The sequence below is a fragment of the Vipera ursinii genome (genome assembly GCF_947247035.1).
Source record: "Vipera ursinii genome assembly, chromosome: 1".
Lineage (NCBI taxonomy): Eukaryota > Metazoa > Chordata > Lepidosauria > Squamata > Viperidae > Vipera > Vipera ursinii.
Genome location: NC_139512.1, coordinates 339,734,907 through 339,752,788, shown reverse-complemented (window position 1 = coordinate 339,752,788; position 17,882 = coordinate 339,734,907). Strand labels below are relative to the sequence as shown.

General features: G+C 39.4%; 1 protein-coding gene across 7 annotated transcripts in view; it reads left to right on the top strand.

The window, feature by feature from the left end:
• Positions 1 to 17,882, top strand: part of RFFL (ring finger and FYVE like domain containing E3 ubiquitin protein ligase) — a 47,683-nt gene that overhangs the window by 16,606 nt on the left and 13,195 nt on the right. For 5 of the 7 annotated variants that reach the window (XM_083351569.1, XM_083351567.1, XM_083351568.1 and 2 more), the window contains 2 exons: positions 12,771 to 12,955; positions 15,727 to 15,900. In XM_083351569.1, coding sequence (XP_083207695.1) covers positions 12,776 to 12,955; positions 15,727 to 15,900 — 354 coding nt within the window. In that variant the 5' untranslated portion in view covers positions 12,771 to 12,775. The remainder of the gene's footprint in view (positions 1 to 12,770; positions 12,956 to 15,726; positions 15,901 to 17,882) is intronic. The other 2 variants (XM_083351573.1, XM_083351572.1) reach the window with 1 other exon arrangement.

Below are 17,882 nucleotides of genomic sequence, written 5' to 3'. Positions count from 1 at the left end.
CCACAGCCTGCATATAGTCCTAGACAGCTAGTGATGTTGATAATTATTATCCCATAAGATACTATTAAAAATAAGTTAAATTTGTTATTTATATACATTAACTATGTTTATGTATTTTCTATGTGACCCAAGAGAATTCTGCTGCACTCAATGAAGCCCAGGCAAGCCAAAGGTTGGACAACCATGTTTTAAAGCATGACGTGAATGAGTTATATAGTGTATGTGGATAGGCTAAACAGGGAATAGGTAGTTTGTTATAAAAAGTGTTTATTTTAAGTAATTTATATGACTGCCTATCTGACGAGTGCTTCTGGATGGCATATGCTGTAGATCCTAAAATAAAAACTATAGTATAAAACCCAAGGTTCCTCAGATTAAAACATCACAAAAACCTCAGACACAAAAAACACATCAACTGCAGTGGAGCTAACTTGCTCTCTTGGAGAAACATCTAGATATATCGAGTTTTGTGAAAGGCTAATGGTATGGTGTCATCTGGAATTCTTAGTGGATGCTACTCTTTAGGGCAGGTGTTGCCAGTGAGAAGTCACAGCTCTGGAGTCCAGCAAGATGACACTGTTTGATAGACAAGACCCAAGTGTGCAAGACCCAAGTAGATCTGGCACAGCAAGCAGAAACAATAAGAGAGGCAGTCCTGCCAATAGCCTGGCCCTGGGTCGTGTAGGGTTTAGTAGGTAATAACCAGAACCTTGAATCACACCTGGAAGCTGCTTGGGAGCCAGTGCAGTTTGTGAAGCAGCACTTTATATGAGTGTAATGAGAAACACCAAATACCGCTCACGTTGCTGCAGTCTGTACCAGCTGCAGCTATTGAATGTTCTTCAAGGGCAGCCTGTTACAGAGTGCCTTGCAGTATTCCAAACAGGACATGAGTAATGCATGAGTCATCATGTGCAGGGCCTCTCAGTTCAAGAATGGGCACAGTTGGTGTAGAAATAGAATTTGTGCAAGGATCCTTCTTCCCAAAACTGCCACATGCTGTTTTGAATCGAAGCTATGAATCCAAGAAGACCCCTAAACTACACACCAATTTTGACTGGAGAAGTACACCTTCAAGCAGAGTTGAAGATGTAGTATCTTTGGAGCCCCAGGATATGGGATTGAACTGAAGCCTGTTCTCCCCCCCCCCCAGATCCTCACAGCCCCCAGGCATTTGGAAAGGACTTCCCCAGCATCACTTGGCCAACCCAGGGTGGAGATATACAAATGGGTATTATCTGCATACTGTTGTTATCACACCTCATGCTGATGAATGATTTCACCCAGTGGCTTCATACAGATGCTAAATAGGAGGGATGAAACAATAGAGCTGTGAGGCATCCCTACAAAGCTGTGGTAACCCAGCAATTATCTTAGCATAATGTGTGAAGCTGGTCATGACTTTAGACTATAGCATGGTTTGGACTTTACATAATGTAGACAGTCCTCAGTTAATGAGCACATCACAATGTTTGAAATTATATTGGTGCTGAACAAATGGTACGATGAGTCCTGAAGAGGTTGTTGCAGCAGCCCTGTGGTTGTATGATTGTGATTTGGGTGCTTGGCAATCGGCTTGCACTTCCAATTGTTTGCAGCATTCCACAATCATGTGATCATTTGCAACCTTCCCTGCCGGCTTGTCACAAGCAAAGTCAATGAAGAAGTTGGCAGGAAAGGTCAGATGTTGCTCCCCTTTCATCACCTTTTCTCTGAAAGAGCTCTAGTATGGAGTAAGACATCCCAGGAATTTTGTAATCTGTAGTGTATGCCCACACCACCTGCCCAGCCATGCCTGCACCGGGCTGCAGCACTCACCTGTTCACTCACCTATACTCTGTGGCACTCACCTCCCCAGCCTACATTCTGTATCACTCACCCATCTGCTGGCTTGCTTGTGAGTCTCCTAAGAAAAAAGTTGCCTTGACTGGGACTTGTAATTTCCTGCTGGCTTCCACATTGATTTGCTTGTTGGAAGCTGGCAGGAAGTATCAAATTGTGGTTATGTAAAGTCCTTAATGACTGCAATCCTTGTTGAAGATCAGTCAGGACTGCTAGGTTTGCTGTCACTAAGCAATGTTATCATGTGATGTTGTGCCTTATGACTGCATTGCTTAACAATGGAAATTCTGGACCCAATTACCATTGTTAAATGAGAATTACCTGTATATTGCATTTTGTTAATTGGGATTTAAGGTTAAGGATTTAATAGTTGGGCACTGAGGCCTCAAACTGGGTTAATAAACCTAGCTTTTGTAATTTTGGAAGAAACCAGGAAAACTAATATCCCCTTTTCTCCATGCATCTTTCCTTTGCAAGCTGCTATCCTCCTGATTCATGGTGCTATTTTGTACTTTCATACTTACTCCAAAGAATTCTTAGTGAGAAAAATAGGAGAAATTGCTGCAGGCATTTATGTCTGCCAGCTTTGGTAAAGAAAGCAACAGAACTGGGAATTGTAACTGATTTGGTCTGTTTAAATTAGCATTGTTTCCTGTACATTTCAGGAGACTTGGGAAGATGTTTCTAGTGTTGTATTTAAAGATTTTTCTAAGAGGACATTCTGGAGATTAAATTTGTGACTGTTCTTGCCCCAGAGACTTATTTTTTTGTTTGATATTCGTAGTCTTGCTTCTTTTATGGGAATGCATTCTTTTACCGTAAATACATGGAGAAACTACTGTGATAAATACCAGCAGGCCCTTCTAGCTGAAATGTTTTAAAGCAGTCATAGAGAAGAGATTGCTTAATGCATTGACAGGAAGTATTAAAACTTAACGTTGACTTGATTTACATGGAATAGCTTTTATCCCACTGCTGCTAATGTGGAGTTGCTTGTAACTGTTTTAAAAAAAAATGTCAGTATAACTCACGTTCCAATCAAACAGCATGCCTATAAAGGCTTTGACTGGGGCATAAAGTTGATGGGCTTGCAAGAGCTTGTAGGCAGTTCTGTCCACTAGAAAGCTCCTTTGATTAAGTCCCATAAAAGGGCTTAAAAATAAATGAGTGTGAGAGCAGAAGGATCTTGGAAGGTCATGTTTATGTTAGTGGGAGCACTTTGCCCAAGATGTTGAGGTTTTTGGACATCATTACTGCCTTGTCACATATGAGCTCCTTGTTTTGAGTGGAGGAGGGGATATCTGGTATATATTTATTATATTTTGTTCAGTTAGTTTTGTGGTTACTCAACTCCATAATGACTCTGGGCACTTAACATATAAAAATTTAAAAGCTCATTCAGCCATTCCTTATTTCATGACTATGTTGGTTAGTGACTGTTCACAAATACAACAATAATATATGGTAGTAAATGGCAATCAACTATTTACTGCCATATTTTACAGTTGTATTTGTGAATGGTCACTAAACAACATAGACATGAAATAAGGAATGGCTGAATGAGCTTTTTTCAAATAATATATGCACTTTTCAAATAATATGTATACTTTCCTGTGCCTGACAGTTTTGTTGTTGGACAAACTTATATGGATAAAATGAGGGAAGGGGAAGCATCTTCAGACTTACAAGATGCTGTGACTGTTGTTGTTTCAATAAAAGTAGTCCTATATGGCCTTGGTTGCTTAGTTTGCTCTACTGGTTGGTCTGACAGCCTCAGAACTGGATATAACTGGCCCACCAGATGAACCTGTGCAAAAGCTGTCTTGGCCACAGCTGTCTTATCTTAAAGCAAGAGCTGTGAATCCAAGAGGACCCAGATTGTACATTAGTCTTGCATGGAGAAGTGCAACCCTATTAAAGGCGAAAGATGGAATATTTGTCCCCAGAAACAGGGGAACCAAGCATCTCAGTCTTGTCAGGCTTGAGCTTGAGTGTTTCTTTCCCCATTCAGTCCTGCATAACCAGGACTTCAACAGCACCACTTGGTTAACTGGAGTTAAGAATTATAGTTGAGTATCATCAGTGTATTGATGACACCTGATCCCAAACTGATGGCTGTCACCCAGTGGTTTTATGTAGATGTGAAACAAAAGGGGAGAGAGAGTTGAGTTCTGCGGCATCCCACAAGTGAGAGGCTGCACACATGATCTCTCATCCATCAATACTGATTGAAACTGGCCATAAAGAAAGGAGGAGAAACGCCGCAAAACAATAAAACCACTCCTAACCCCTGGAACATGTACAACTGGATACTGTGGTTGATGGTACTGAAAATTGTAGAAGGTCAGGGATGCACCTCTCCCATCCTGACTTGACCACAGATCATCAACAAATGCAGTTAATGTCTTTGTACTCATCCCTGACCTGAACCCCGGGTGAATTGTGTATAGACAATCCTCTAGGTTGTCCCAAAGGTGCTTTTTCAGGAGGCAACTGGACTTTTTTGTTTTTTCTTTGAAGACGTTTCGCTTCTCATCCAAGAAGCTTCTTCAGCTCTAACTGGATGGTGGGGAATGGAAGGATTTACACTGCTTACAGACAGCTGGTCATTTGCATTCTTTTAGAAAGTCCTTGAGGCCATTTGGAGGTTTATCTGTGTCCTCAGGGTCACCTGAGTAGTGCAAATGTGTGTGGAGCCTTCTTGGCTGTAGGAGGTTTTCTGCCCTGTGTCCTTTCACTGTTGAAGACGGGTGCAGGCGCAGGAGATCTCCATAGACATTTAGCTATGTCTATGGAGATGAACACCCTGTGAATGGTGCAGGTATATGGATGGATTTCCAGAAAACATTGCAGGCTACAGGACTACGGGAACCATTTGCGCTTCAGTTTGAGATGCATACAACAGACTCATCCCCAACAGCCTGCGCCTGTCTTCAACAGTGAAGGGATACAGGGCAGAAAACATCCTGCAGCCAAGAAGGCTCCACACACATTTGCACTACTCAGGTGACCTTGTGGACACAGATAAACGTCCAAGTGGCCTCAGTGACTCTCTAAAAGAATGCAAATGACCAGCTGTCTGCAAAGAATATAAGTCCTTCCATTCCCCACCATCCAGTCAGAGTTGAAAAAGTTTCTTGGATGAGAAGCGAAATGTCTTCAAAGGAAAAAAAAAAGTCCGGTTGCCTCCTGAAAAAGCACCGTTGGGACAATCATGACCTGCATGATTGACAATCTCAATAGACATAATTCCTCTAGAGTCATCTATATATCCTGCATTCCTCTATAATGAAACTAGAACAACGTATGTTGTGATGCAGTGTATTTTTCCACACAGAACTGGTCAGATCCAGAATACCATCAATAAGATGGTTTCATTGTCTAACTTCAGATCAACTGTATTAAAATAGGATGGTGTTTAAAAGGAAAGGAATTGCAAAGGGAGTTTTATTCAGCTCTGTTCCTTTTAATGCTATGCCCAGAAGGCCCGTAGAGTTTTGAAACCTGATGCAACAACTTTGTACTTAATGTTGTTATATGTCTCAGGATATATAATACATAACCCGAGTGCTTCAGGTAAAAAGGTTTGTGGTATATAGGAAGTAGATTGCCCATAGCTTTGGCTTTTTGTGGGTGTGTATGTGCTTTGCTTTGCTTAGCTTAAGTGTGGTTAGGAAGAAGATGCTATTAGGAACAGGACCCAGCCTTAATCTTTATTTTTGCTTAATGTGGCAGGTGACTCCCATCTGCTGAGCTCACATGCTTGCTTACTATTTATTAATAAAAAAAATTGTTAATTTATGTATACAGTTCACAAACTGTCAACTTCCAAAAGGATTTGAGGCAGTTTACACTGTAAAGAAAAACAACAGTTACATTCATCATCAACTAACACAGCCCAAGTACTGTCAGCACTGAAGCTCAGCAGAATAAAACATCTTTCTGTCAGCTCAACCATCTTTTTTGATTTTGGGAGAATGATACTGTTGTTCAGTGCTCTTCCATTGATCTCTGAAGTAGTCTTCATTGGCAGCTGCAGACTGCCCCCCCCTTTCATTGGCCACAAAGCCAATGCCATCAAACTCTTCGGCAGATGCTCTTTGTTTGCTGGGACTGTACAAATCATTGCTACGGCATTGTTGATTCTCTCACTACCATCCAGGATCTAGCAGGCACCACATGGTACAAACTTTAGACCTTCCATTTTATTTTTTTTGATGTTTTTTCTTCCATTTGCTACATGCATTCCCTTTACCATCTGGGTGGTTCTTCAATTGTGATAGTGCCCATTCCTTCACTTTGTCATCTTAAACACAGTTGCATAGAAGCAAATGGAAGGGAACCTTCAATTTGAGAATAACGTGTTCATACTTTTTCAGAATTAACAATCCAGGATGGCTGGACTGGCTAGTCAGTGGCCATTTATTTTTGTGTAAACCATAGTTTGTGGCATGGTTCATATCTGTGAACCAGATTGCTTATCCAAAATTCAGAGCTAAGATAAACTTGTTTGCACTGTATTGAGTCTAGTCCCTGTATGAGAAAACTGAGCTGATTTTAACTCTGATCTAGTTCCTACATTTTGTTAAGCTATGGTTAAACATTCAACAAGTAAACACAATTGGCTGGGTTCATACATTACACCTTAAATATATTGGGAGATTAATCATAACATGCTAAGCCAGTATCAAGCCACATTATAATATTGTTAGGTGAAGCTGATCTATGATTGCATAACCATGTGAAATATTAAATCAGGATTTAACGTTACATGTATGAATTCTGGAAGGAAAGCCTTGAGATTGTACATCACTTGATCCCCATTCTTCTTCCTGCAGAGTTAGGAAGGAGTTTTTTTGCTTATATTCTTGATTTGTGGATTCCTGGTCACGGTTTAACACAAAGTCTTGCTTGTTAACTAAGCCATTTATTTTTGGCTTCTTTAGAGCCAATTTGATGTAGTGGTTAAGGCATCAAGAGAGCCAGTTTGAGGCATCAAGCTAGAAACTGGGAGACCATGAGTTCCTGTGCATGTTAAATGTCGTCTTCTTTCACACAGAGAAGGTATGTCTTCATATTTTTAAAAATCAAACATGTCCCTTCTTCCGAGTACTTGGGTGCCAAGATTGGCTTGTTTAGATACAAAATATGTGCTGTCCAATTATAGCCCCCTTCTGTGTGAATTTTTCTATACATTAAGAAGAGCATTAGAGGCTGGACTCTGCTGGATGAAAGATGATGGTCATGCCTTTTTGGTTCTAGCAGTGACATGGTAGCCTTGTTTTCTATAGGGAGCCTAACAAGTATTGAGTGTTGCTCACCTCTTGCAACATGATTAAAAAACGGCTGTGAGGTAAATGTAAAGTTTTTTTTAACTCAAAAATGTTTATTTTTGTGACTGTTGTATATAACCTCTTGATAGGATTCTGTGTGTTTTAGTGGGTCTGGGTATCCTTAGGGGGGAAAAAATTAAAAGAGTCAGTTGAGTTGAGTTCAGTTGGTAACAATATGGGAGACACTTGCTACTCTCTTCTTTTTAACTTCTGAATTAGGAAAAGCAACTCTAGGATTTCCCGATCTCATCTATGTACTCATTTGATCCAAACTTGTTTAGCTTTTTGAGATCTGCCAAGTTCTCTCTCTGTATTTAGAGGAACGTATAAAGAGGGAATACATAACTGGCCTCGCATGTTTTTGAGCTATGGTTTGTATAACAATAGTTTATTAAATAAATCACAGTTGGCTGACTGTTCATAACCCATTAAAACCAAACCAAACCAATCATATTTTGGCTTCAGCAGTATGTGAACCCAGACAATTTGTCTTTATGAATGACAGCAATACTGTTTTTGGTCTTACTCAGTCTGACATTCAACTACAATGCTGTACCTGTATTCAGTAGAAATAGGACAACTTCCTGCTTTCTAGTCTGTCTGCATTAATGAATTCATGAGCTTCTACCAAATGTTTATTCTGTCAAGCCAAACAACAGGATGCCAAGGGAGAGAATCAGGTCACTATATGACAGTTGGGGTTAACCCTTTCCCCACCAAAATCTGTAACACCACTGTATCAGATGGATTTAACATCGGTCTTCCTCGCAGAGCTTCCTATAAGGACTGGTAAAACGAAATGCGTGCGTGTGCGCGCACACACACACTAGTGCAGACATGTCAAACTCGCGACATCACATGACATAGCGCAATGTATCGGGACGGTTTTGCCATTGCTGGCAGTGGGGTGGGTGTGGCTTTCAGATGATGCATCCGGCCCGTGGGCTGGCAGTTTGACACCCCTGCACTAGTGGGTACAGTATCTCGCATTAGACACCTGTTTTAGCTTTAAAAAGATTCCTGCCAGGAAAAGTGTAACATTTTAAATCATAGTACAATTTGCATTCTGAAAAATGATGTTTCCTACCATTTGAAAGCTATGCTAATTATATGCAGGGCAGAACTAAACCAGTGTTTTATAGTAGTTTAAATTCAGCCACTAGTTTTTTTTATTTTTACCCAATTAAAGAACAGGTTTTCCCTGTTTATTTCTTATTTAGACTCTACTTTGTATCACTAATTAGAATACAAAAGATTGTTTTGATCAAATTCCAGCTGCATACAACAAATGCTCATAAATAAAAGTAAGTGAAGCAATCTTTATTTTACGTAGTAGACAAAAACTGAAATAACTCAACATAACACCTGCTGCCGGCATCAACTTCCCTCCGCCCTGTGCGTTCCCACAGAGAGGGCCTCCTCAGGGTGCCACCGGTCAGAGAATGTCGTCTGGTGGCCCCCAGGGTGAGGTCCTTCTCTGTGGGCGCCCCGGATTTATAGAATCGGTTGCCGGTTGAGCTCCGGATGGCGCCCGACCTTCGCTCCTTCCGACGCGATCTGAAGACTTATTTGTTCGAACAAGCCGGCCTGGCCTGATGGGGGATGGGTTGGGATTTTATTGTTTTAAATATATTTACTTATTGTTTTAGCTTGGGCATTTTGTTTAATTCTTTTTAACTTTTGTATCTTTGTACTTTTATATGTTTGCCCTGTTCACCGCCCTGAGTCCTTCGGGAGAAGGGCGGTATACAAATAAAATTATTATTATTATTATTAAACTCAAAAGTTTGTTGATTATTTCTGATAATTTAAACATCTAAAATCCACATTATTGCCATTTATCTGCAACTTTACCTTTTTACAGTAGAATACCATCTTTCCTGTGTTTTGATATCTACTTAAGAGTTTTGTATTGATTTTGTGTTTTGCTTTGAGTAATCCAAACCCATTCCTGGTTAGTTGATGAATCTGGTTATATATTCCAGATCAGTGGTGCATCAAGTTTTGCCAGCTTAGTGAGCTTTGATTTATGGCAAAGACTTTAACCTGGCTAGCTGTACTATACTGCTTCACAGATAATGCTAATCAGTTAGTGAGTTCATACATCATACCAACCCTAAAATAAAATTCAACCACTGTGATGGTTTTGTTGCTTTTGAAAAGCCCCTTGATTATATCTGAAGGGGAAATTAGACCAGGATATGTATGGGGTGAGGGATATATAGGGGAACTTTAACTGGGTAGAACAATGGGATGATTTATTTATAGATGTTTATAAGCATTTTGAGTGATGCTGATGGCTTTTGAGAAGGGGGGTCCTTTTATTAATTTCAGTTATTCTGCTTGTACAGTTATTTTGACTTCATGAAATATATGACCCGCTTTCAGTCAATCAATAGTTTCATGAGTTATGTACATATATTATATTTCTGTAACTTTTTCATATTCAACTTGCAAAAGAAGAAGGTTATTCTCTTATAAAGATTAGCTGGACTACTGTGAGGTAGGATATGTCTTTAAACATGTTATATTGGAGATGTTCCTGAGTATTGGGTTTAGCAAATAACTTGCTTGGAAGGAACTATTCCTTTTGTTCATTGAGGGGGTGTCTCGTTTAATTATAGAATAATCTGAAGTAAGTCAAATGGACTTTTGGGACTTCTGAATTGGGCTCTGAGTAAATTTTTTGCTGCTGGTCTCGTGTGCATTGCTGGATGAATCATCTGACCTTTCATACAGTTAATTTTTCCCTATTGCAATTACTTCCTTGATTTAAGTGTACCAATAGCTGTCTCAACTTTCACTTCTTTCTCCAACCGATTTTATCCACAAATTTATGAGACCCTACAGGTAGTCCTTGAGTTACAATCATATTGGAGCTTGCTATTATGATTGCAAGTCGTAATGTTTGTAAAACAGGTTGGCCAAATGATCTATCCAATTTTACAACTTTTTTGCAGTGGTTGTTAAGCAGACCCATTGTTCACTAAGGCAGTTTTGCCAAGAGAATTGGAAGTAAGTGTGCAAGTAAGATACGTGACCATGGGATGCTGCAAAAGGCTGTAAATGCGGCCATGATGCTGAGCGCCTGAAGTATGGTCACATGAACATGGGGGTGGGGGGGCCTTACTGTTGGAACTTTGGATCTGGGTCTTCTCCTTTTTTAGGTAGGGTATAATGTTGTATGGTGGCTAAGGGACCAGTGGTAGCTCAAAGACTACCTGTACTTCAGTGCCATTTTCTTGCATTTCTTTGCCTTTGCCAAGTTGCTTGGCAGCTGTTCTTCATAGGCAATGTTTGGGCAATGATCCAGGGACACAATTCTACTGGAATTCTATTTAAAGGGGCAGCACTAAATGGGGTAAGAGGGGAAGGCAGATAAACCTATGAGCAATAATTGAGATAATCCTAGCCTTCTTTGTCTAAGTACAGGGGTAGGCAACCTTGGCTCTTTTATGACTCGTGGACTTCAACTCCCAGAATTCCTGAGCCAGCCATGCTGAGGGGAAAGGGAGAGGTTTCCAAGCTGAGCCATGCTGGCTCAGGAATTCTGGGAGTTGAAGTCCACGAGTCATAAAAGAGACAAGGTTGCCTACCCCTGGTCTAAGAAGAGAGAAGTACTCTCAAACCTTACACGATTTGTGAGGTAGACGCCTGGACTATATTTTTAAAAATTTCATCACACAGATACAGCACTCTTATGAAAAGTTGACAGTGTTATCATAGTATTGTTATGTGAGGCAGGGTAGTATATTATTCCCAATTGGCTCAGAGTTGTAGAAGCTGAGGCCAATCTAATGAATTGATAGGTTTGGGGAGATTTGAACCAAGGGATTTGTGAATTTGTAGCTCAGACTCTGATACTTTGTATTATAAACATGTGAATACATCACTTCATACTAATTTATGAGATTTAAATTGTCCTTTCTTCCAGAAAATAGCATTTGGTTACTGACGAGATACTGGTTTTATATATATTTGGGGGAAAAAATTAGGAGCACAGGGGTATGAATGTTGCATTTGTACATGATTCTTTAAAACAGCCTTGTTCTTTTCTCAGGATAATGCAACTGCCTTCAGTATTGTATTTATATTTTTCCTCTGATCTGATTTCAGTAGGTAGATTTTATTTAACATCAAGAACAACAGCAACAAAAAGGCCAATTTGCAAAAGTCCATTAAGGGTTATCAGAGATAACATCTCTATTTTAACCTTGATCAAATAAACCCAACTTTATATTTATTTACTTTTAACAATTTTGATTTTTAATCTCTTTAAATAAAGTCGTAGAACTTGATTTTGTTTCATTTTTTTGTCCCTTCTCGTAAAATTCTTCAAAGCTTTAAAAAGTCTCTTTTGTAAATCCAATATAGGAAAATTATCAAGGTCAATCTTTAGATTTGTTATTTGTATGTCCCTTTTAACTATTAAGATACCAACTGATTTCATTTGTATATTCAAGGTAACATCTTTTTCCATTTCATTCTTGTAGACTGTCATATTTAAATCCATGTTCAGATCAGTCTCAGTCTTGCCAGTAAAACTTGTTCTTCTTCCATAATATCTTCTAAATACATCTATAGAGCCAGACATTCTTAAAATTAATTTCTGCACCCATTGTTCAAAAATATCCTTCAATACATCAATTTTAAAATATCTCGCTCCATTCTGTATTAGTAAATTGAAATATTCATCTCTTTCAATTGTAATCTTTATTTCCTTCTGGTTCCCTCTAGTGTCTAACCTTCAAAGTCTCATCCTATCTTGTTTTTTAAGAGAATTCAAAACATCAGCATTTTCCCACGGGAAGGATTGTTATAATTAATTCCAAAATCTTATTTAAAATCCTTCTGGAATTCCATAGAATGATGAGGCTTTAAGGATTTCTGTATAGAAAAGAGATGGGATATGGAAAGATGATAATTTATTGTATTTTAAGGGAAAGTGGTGTGTTACTAAAATTGTTTATATGTGATGAAGTTGTTCGTTAATTAAATTATTATAAAAAAGAAAAATGGCTGACATTATTTCACTTTCCTTAGTATTCTTTTATTGGTTGTGTTTATTATAAGAGAAAACTGTTTAAGTAGATGAAGATGTACAGATTGGCCCTTTAAAAGCCTTATAAAATACCAAGCATCAAATGAAATTACTTTAGACGGCACAAGTTTTGATTGTTGTGTTTTGGGATTTAAAATAAATACATTTTAACTGAGAAAAACATATTCCCCTATTTAGAAAACTAGAAGTATAGGGAGGTGATCCAGGATAGTTTACTTGTGAACAGCCTACTGTAGCTTTAGATCCTCCTTTCTTTTCTGTCTCTCTCTTTTCTCTTTTTCTCTTTCTCTCTTGTGTGAGTGAGTGATAATAAGGACTAGTTCCTAATGAGTCTGATCAGTTTTGTCATGCTGTGAAATGAGATAATTTACCAGAATCATCTCTGTAAAAGGAGAATTTGTCTCTTTAAATCCCGGAAAACACCTTATTCTGTGCCTTGGTTGTCTAGCTTCTTGCTTTCTAAGGTCTTATTTCAAGCCATGAAAACTGGCTTCTTTTATCCTGTTGACTGACTTTTTTTGAAAAATTCACAGCTATCATGTGGGCTGCATGTTGCAACTGGTTTTGCCTGAATGGACAGCCTGAAGACATGCCACACTGTCCGCAGCCAGGAACTGGAGCATACTCCAATGCTGCCTACAACTCCTTCCCATCTCCCACAGCTTCAGAGCAGAGTTGCAAAGCCTGTGGGGTGCTTTTCAGCAGCTCCTTCCTTAAGGTGAGTGATGGGAACCTTTGGGACTAATTATTGGAAGAAGGCCTCCTTTCAGCCTTATTTTAGTATATGTAGCACTCAGCACTCATATGATTTAAAACCCTTACATCAGATTGTGGAACAGAGCAAGCTGCAAAGTAGAGAAGTTGGCGGCTTCTTTTTAAAAGAAAAGTTTGAGCTGCATCTAATAAGATTTAAAGATTAAATCAGAGATTTGGGACTCCCAAATTGCAATCTGAGTTGGTCATGCTATTTGGCACTGATGGGAATAGTTCACAAGGGTAGAGGACCCAATTCCTACTGTTGCTTTTAATGTTGGTATGTGTAGCTTCATGGATATTAAAAGCATAAAATCCTAGAATTTAAAATCATTGCGGAGAACAGCTAGTCCATCCCCCTGCCCAGTGGAAGATCTGCCAAAATATTTTGGGCAGATGGTTACCTAGCATCTGTTTGAAGGCTTCCAATGAGAGAAAGCATAAACTACCATATGTCCTGTTCCACTGGTTGATAGCTCTCACTCAGGAAATTCTTCCCAATATCTAAATTTACTTCATGCACTTTCCAGGGACATACCACCCTTAGTCAGACCAATAGCCACGCTTAGACACTGAGTAGTACCGACAGACCAGAGTGAAAACTAAATCTGACTTAATTTATATTGAACACTAAATTAAATATTGTCAATAATTTGACTGACTGATAATGAGCCATCAAGTCATTTTTGATTCCTAGCAACCACATGGATAGATCTACTCAGTGCTTTTTTTGTTAAAGAAAAAGGTGCCGGAACTCACACATGTTATATAACCCGCCTACAAGCTTCCATCCAAAAAAGGTGCCGGAACTCCGTTCTGAGCGTTCAATGAGAAAAAAAGCCCTGCATCTACTCCATGGCAATCTGCCTAATCTGTTCTTTCAAGTCTCCCAATTGTGCACTCCTCGTCACTTAATTGAGTCCATCCACCTTCCTGTTGCTCCTCTGCTCTCCTCTTCTCTTTCCTTCCACCTTTCATTTTTAGATTACAGCTTTTATCTTACTTTATCTCTAGGGAAACAGAGTGCTGATAAAAGTTGAAATAAAAACAGCATAGAGGGCTCTTAGATTGCCTATTCCTTCTTGATGGGTCATTGTTAATTATATTACGGTAGAGGCGTATATCATAGTAAATATGGAACCAACTCCCCCTTGAGCTTCGGATGGCCCCGGATCTCCGGTCCTTTCGCCGCGGCCTCAAAACACTCCTTTTCCATCAGGCTGGCCTGGACTGACAGGGATTTTAATTATGTTTTTAATTTTTAACTTAATTTTAATTTTTAAATTTATTCTACTGGGGTTATTAATTTAATTTCCTTTTAACTTTTGTATTTATTGTATTTTATTGTTGTTAGCCACCCTGAGTCCTTCGGGAGATAGGGCGGCATATAAGTCCCAATAATAAATAAATAAATAAATAAATAAGCACTACTACTTCAAAACACAGACAAGGTGTATTGTGATCTTCCAAAGGGAACCAAACCCAGATAAATTCTGCAAACCTCTGCATCCTATGTATTTATGCACCCTCACCTCCAAGATATAATGAACATTTTGTCATAACTTCTGGTTATTAAATTTATTTGCTGTCCATTTCGTGATATGAGGCGAGTCTGAGTCTGAGCTATAGCTGAGACAAACTAATTTTGTGTCTGAGAAGAAAAGTATGAGGGCTCCCCTGTTGCTGTTGTGAGGTAAGGCCTACAGCAGCAATGGTTCTCAAACATTTTATCTTGGGACCCCTTTACACTCTTAAGAATGATTCAGGACCCAAAGAGCTTTGCTTTATCTGAGTTATATCTATCAACATCTACTAGTTAAGAAATCAAAAGTGGGAAATACTAAAAACATTTATTTGAGATCACAGACCACTGAAAGGCTCTTGAGGTCTCCCAGGTGTCCCCCACATTTTGAGAACCAGTGGTCTCCAGGAGTGTTTCTCAAATTTGGCAACTTTAAAATGCACAGCTGGAGAATTCTGGGATTTTATTTTATTTTTTTTATTTTTAATTCCATTTATATCCCGCCCTTCTCCGAAGACTCAGGGCGGCTTACAAGCTTAGCAGTAGCCTTCATTCTATGTATATGCCTGCTTATTAGGGCTTTCACACACACCCCAAGCGGCATTATTACAAAGTCAGCTTAATTGCCCCCAACAATCTGGGTCCTCATTTTACCTACCTCGGAAGGATGGAAGGCTGAGTCAACCTTGAGCCTGGTGGGATGCGAACCTGCACTAATTGCAGGCAGCTGGTGTTACTTAAGGAGGCATTAGCCCACTGCTCCACCAAGGCTTAGTTGAAATCTTAAGGTTGCAAAGATTGGGAAATATTAGTCTATAAGGTGAATTACAAGCCCAGCTAATACTTTGTCCTCGTTTCTCTAGGCTTTTGTAACAAAATGTTCCTATGCTTTGCTGATCAAATTTGTCTCCTGCTTTGTGAACTTGTGGGCAGACAGCCCTTTCTTTGGGAAATGACACTAATCTAGAGCTCAAATGATGTTGGTAGATTGCTTTGAATGGGTGAAAGAATTTTGCTGTAGTTCCATCTCCTTAGGTGAGATTACTCCTTAGCAAGAGTATTGTCCATAAAAATACATCTAGAAGTTGAGTAATAGAATAACCTCAGGAACCTATTTTTTATTGCCTTGATGTCCCTAAAGGCAAAGGCAAAAGCTGGATTTTCTAGCTATCCTTGACTTGTGTACTAAATTCTTATGCATCTGATCACTCCAGAACCAACAGGGTCCCGTGGAACAAGACACAATCCACATTCTTCTCCCAAGAGACATGTATTTCAACTGTTTTCTCATCTCTTCTGGGAAGTCCTTCCATGAAGTGGCAAAAATCCAAGTTTTTAGTTTCTCAGCAAAAGTCTCTGACCTGCTGCATGTTCCCAGACAAAACATGGTGAGCAAAAGGAGGAGGTGGATGTTTGAATGGGCATATGACCTTTTGATCATTCCACCCCCCTCCCCACCCCCCCAAAAGGATTGGGACTGACTTCAGCAACTGATAGCATTTGCCAACTGCCAGGGGTCCCAGTGCCTTATTACAGCCTCTTGATTTATCGTCTGCTGTTTGTTCAGGACCTCAAGAACTCCTTTCTCCATTTTCTTCATCCCAACCCTAAGTAGATTGGTTTGAGACGGAGTGATTGCCCCATGGTCACTTAGTGAACCTCTGTAGCTATGAACCTTTGGGCTTCCCTGGTGCCAGTACAATATCTTAACCACTATGCCCCATAGCCCCTCTTGCCTGGTGTTCTAGACGGCATCAGGCCAGCTAGACGTTGATGCTGCCACCAAGATCACAGGAACTGCAATAAATGGATTACTTGGATTAAATAGACCCTTGATATGATTCAGTTGGGCTCCTACAGTCACCATTTAAATTTCCTGCAGCTATACTAATCTACTGTTGCTTAAGGCTTTGCAGAAATTTAAAGGAAGAGCTAAACCTCTGCCTTTTAGTGGTATTTGAAATGTTGCCATTGTACAGAGACAAGCTCCACTAATAGTGCCAGCAGAAGACACCATGTAAATAAAAACTGATGCTTTTCAAGTTAGTACTTTTGATGGTCTACATTAGAGTAATTAGAAAATGGTTTTTCTAATAATCTAAGAGTTGATTGTTCATATATTGTAAGAGCTTATTCCTCAAAATGTGATCAGGGCAAAATTATGACTCCTTTGACTGATTACATGTAGTCCTTACGACCACAACTAGGATCACAATTTCTGTTGCTAAGCAAGGCAGTTGTTAAGTGAGTTATGGCCAATTTTACCACCTTTTGTTAAGGTACCACGATTGTTAAGCTGATTACTGCATTTGTAAGTGAATCACATAGCCATTAAGCAAATCTGACTTTTCCCATTGGTTTTACTTGTCACAAGGCAGCTGTGAAGGACTCAAATGTTGTTGACATGATCCTAGGACAGGGGTGTCAAACTCACAACGTCACGTGACGTGTCGTGACGTATTGTGACTTTTTTCCCCATGCCAATGCTGGGCTTAGCATGGTTTTGGCATGATGCATCCGGCCCATGGGCTGGCAGTCTGACACCCCTATCCTAGCACATTACAACTGTCATAAATACATGCCAATTGTCAAGCACCCAAATTTTGATCATGTGACTGGGGATGCTTAACAGGTGTAAGATCAGGTCTCCCAATGATGTACTCATTGTGAATTAATCAAGGTTTTAAACTAGGTTGATCAAATAATAGATCTATGTTTGCTTGTATAAAGTCCAAGGAAATCATAAAAGTTGATCCATTTTAGGTTTGACTCTATGTTTACATGTTATATTTGTCAGTGACATTAACATTAACAATCAGTTTTTTATGCATGACTCATATCCTGAAGTGGTCAGTAACTCCAAAAGCGCTATGAACTTAAATTTAGATTTGGTCTGCTTTAATGAACGGAAGAAGCTTGGACCTACTGAAAAAGATGAGGACTGGAACAACTCTGTAGGAGTTAAACTTGCAGTAAGCAAGACTGAATTATAAGCCGTACCGTAGTTTGCAACTGACTTGTTTATTTTTATATTAATTGTGTAAAGCCAAGATCTGAAATGGAGTTTACCCTCTTAGCAGCCTGCTTTTCAAAATTTGCTTCAGTTTGCAAAGGTTAACAAGAAGGGAGAAACTTTTTGTCTTGATATGAGCTTTTAATTTTCAAAAGCTTCCCTGGGAGAGAAGTTTTAACTCTTCACTGCATTTAATTCAGAAGCCACATGTTTACTCTAGGGAGTGCCTACTCTACACACTAAGTTTAAATAGGTTTAAAACAGTTTTTTTTTTTTCCAAACTTGGCAACATTACGTTGGCAGGAGAATTCTGGAAATTCGGCCTATAAGACTCTGATCTGGGGTTGGGGGCATATA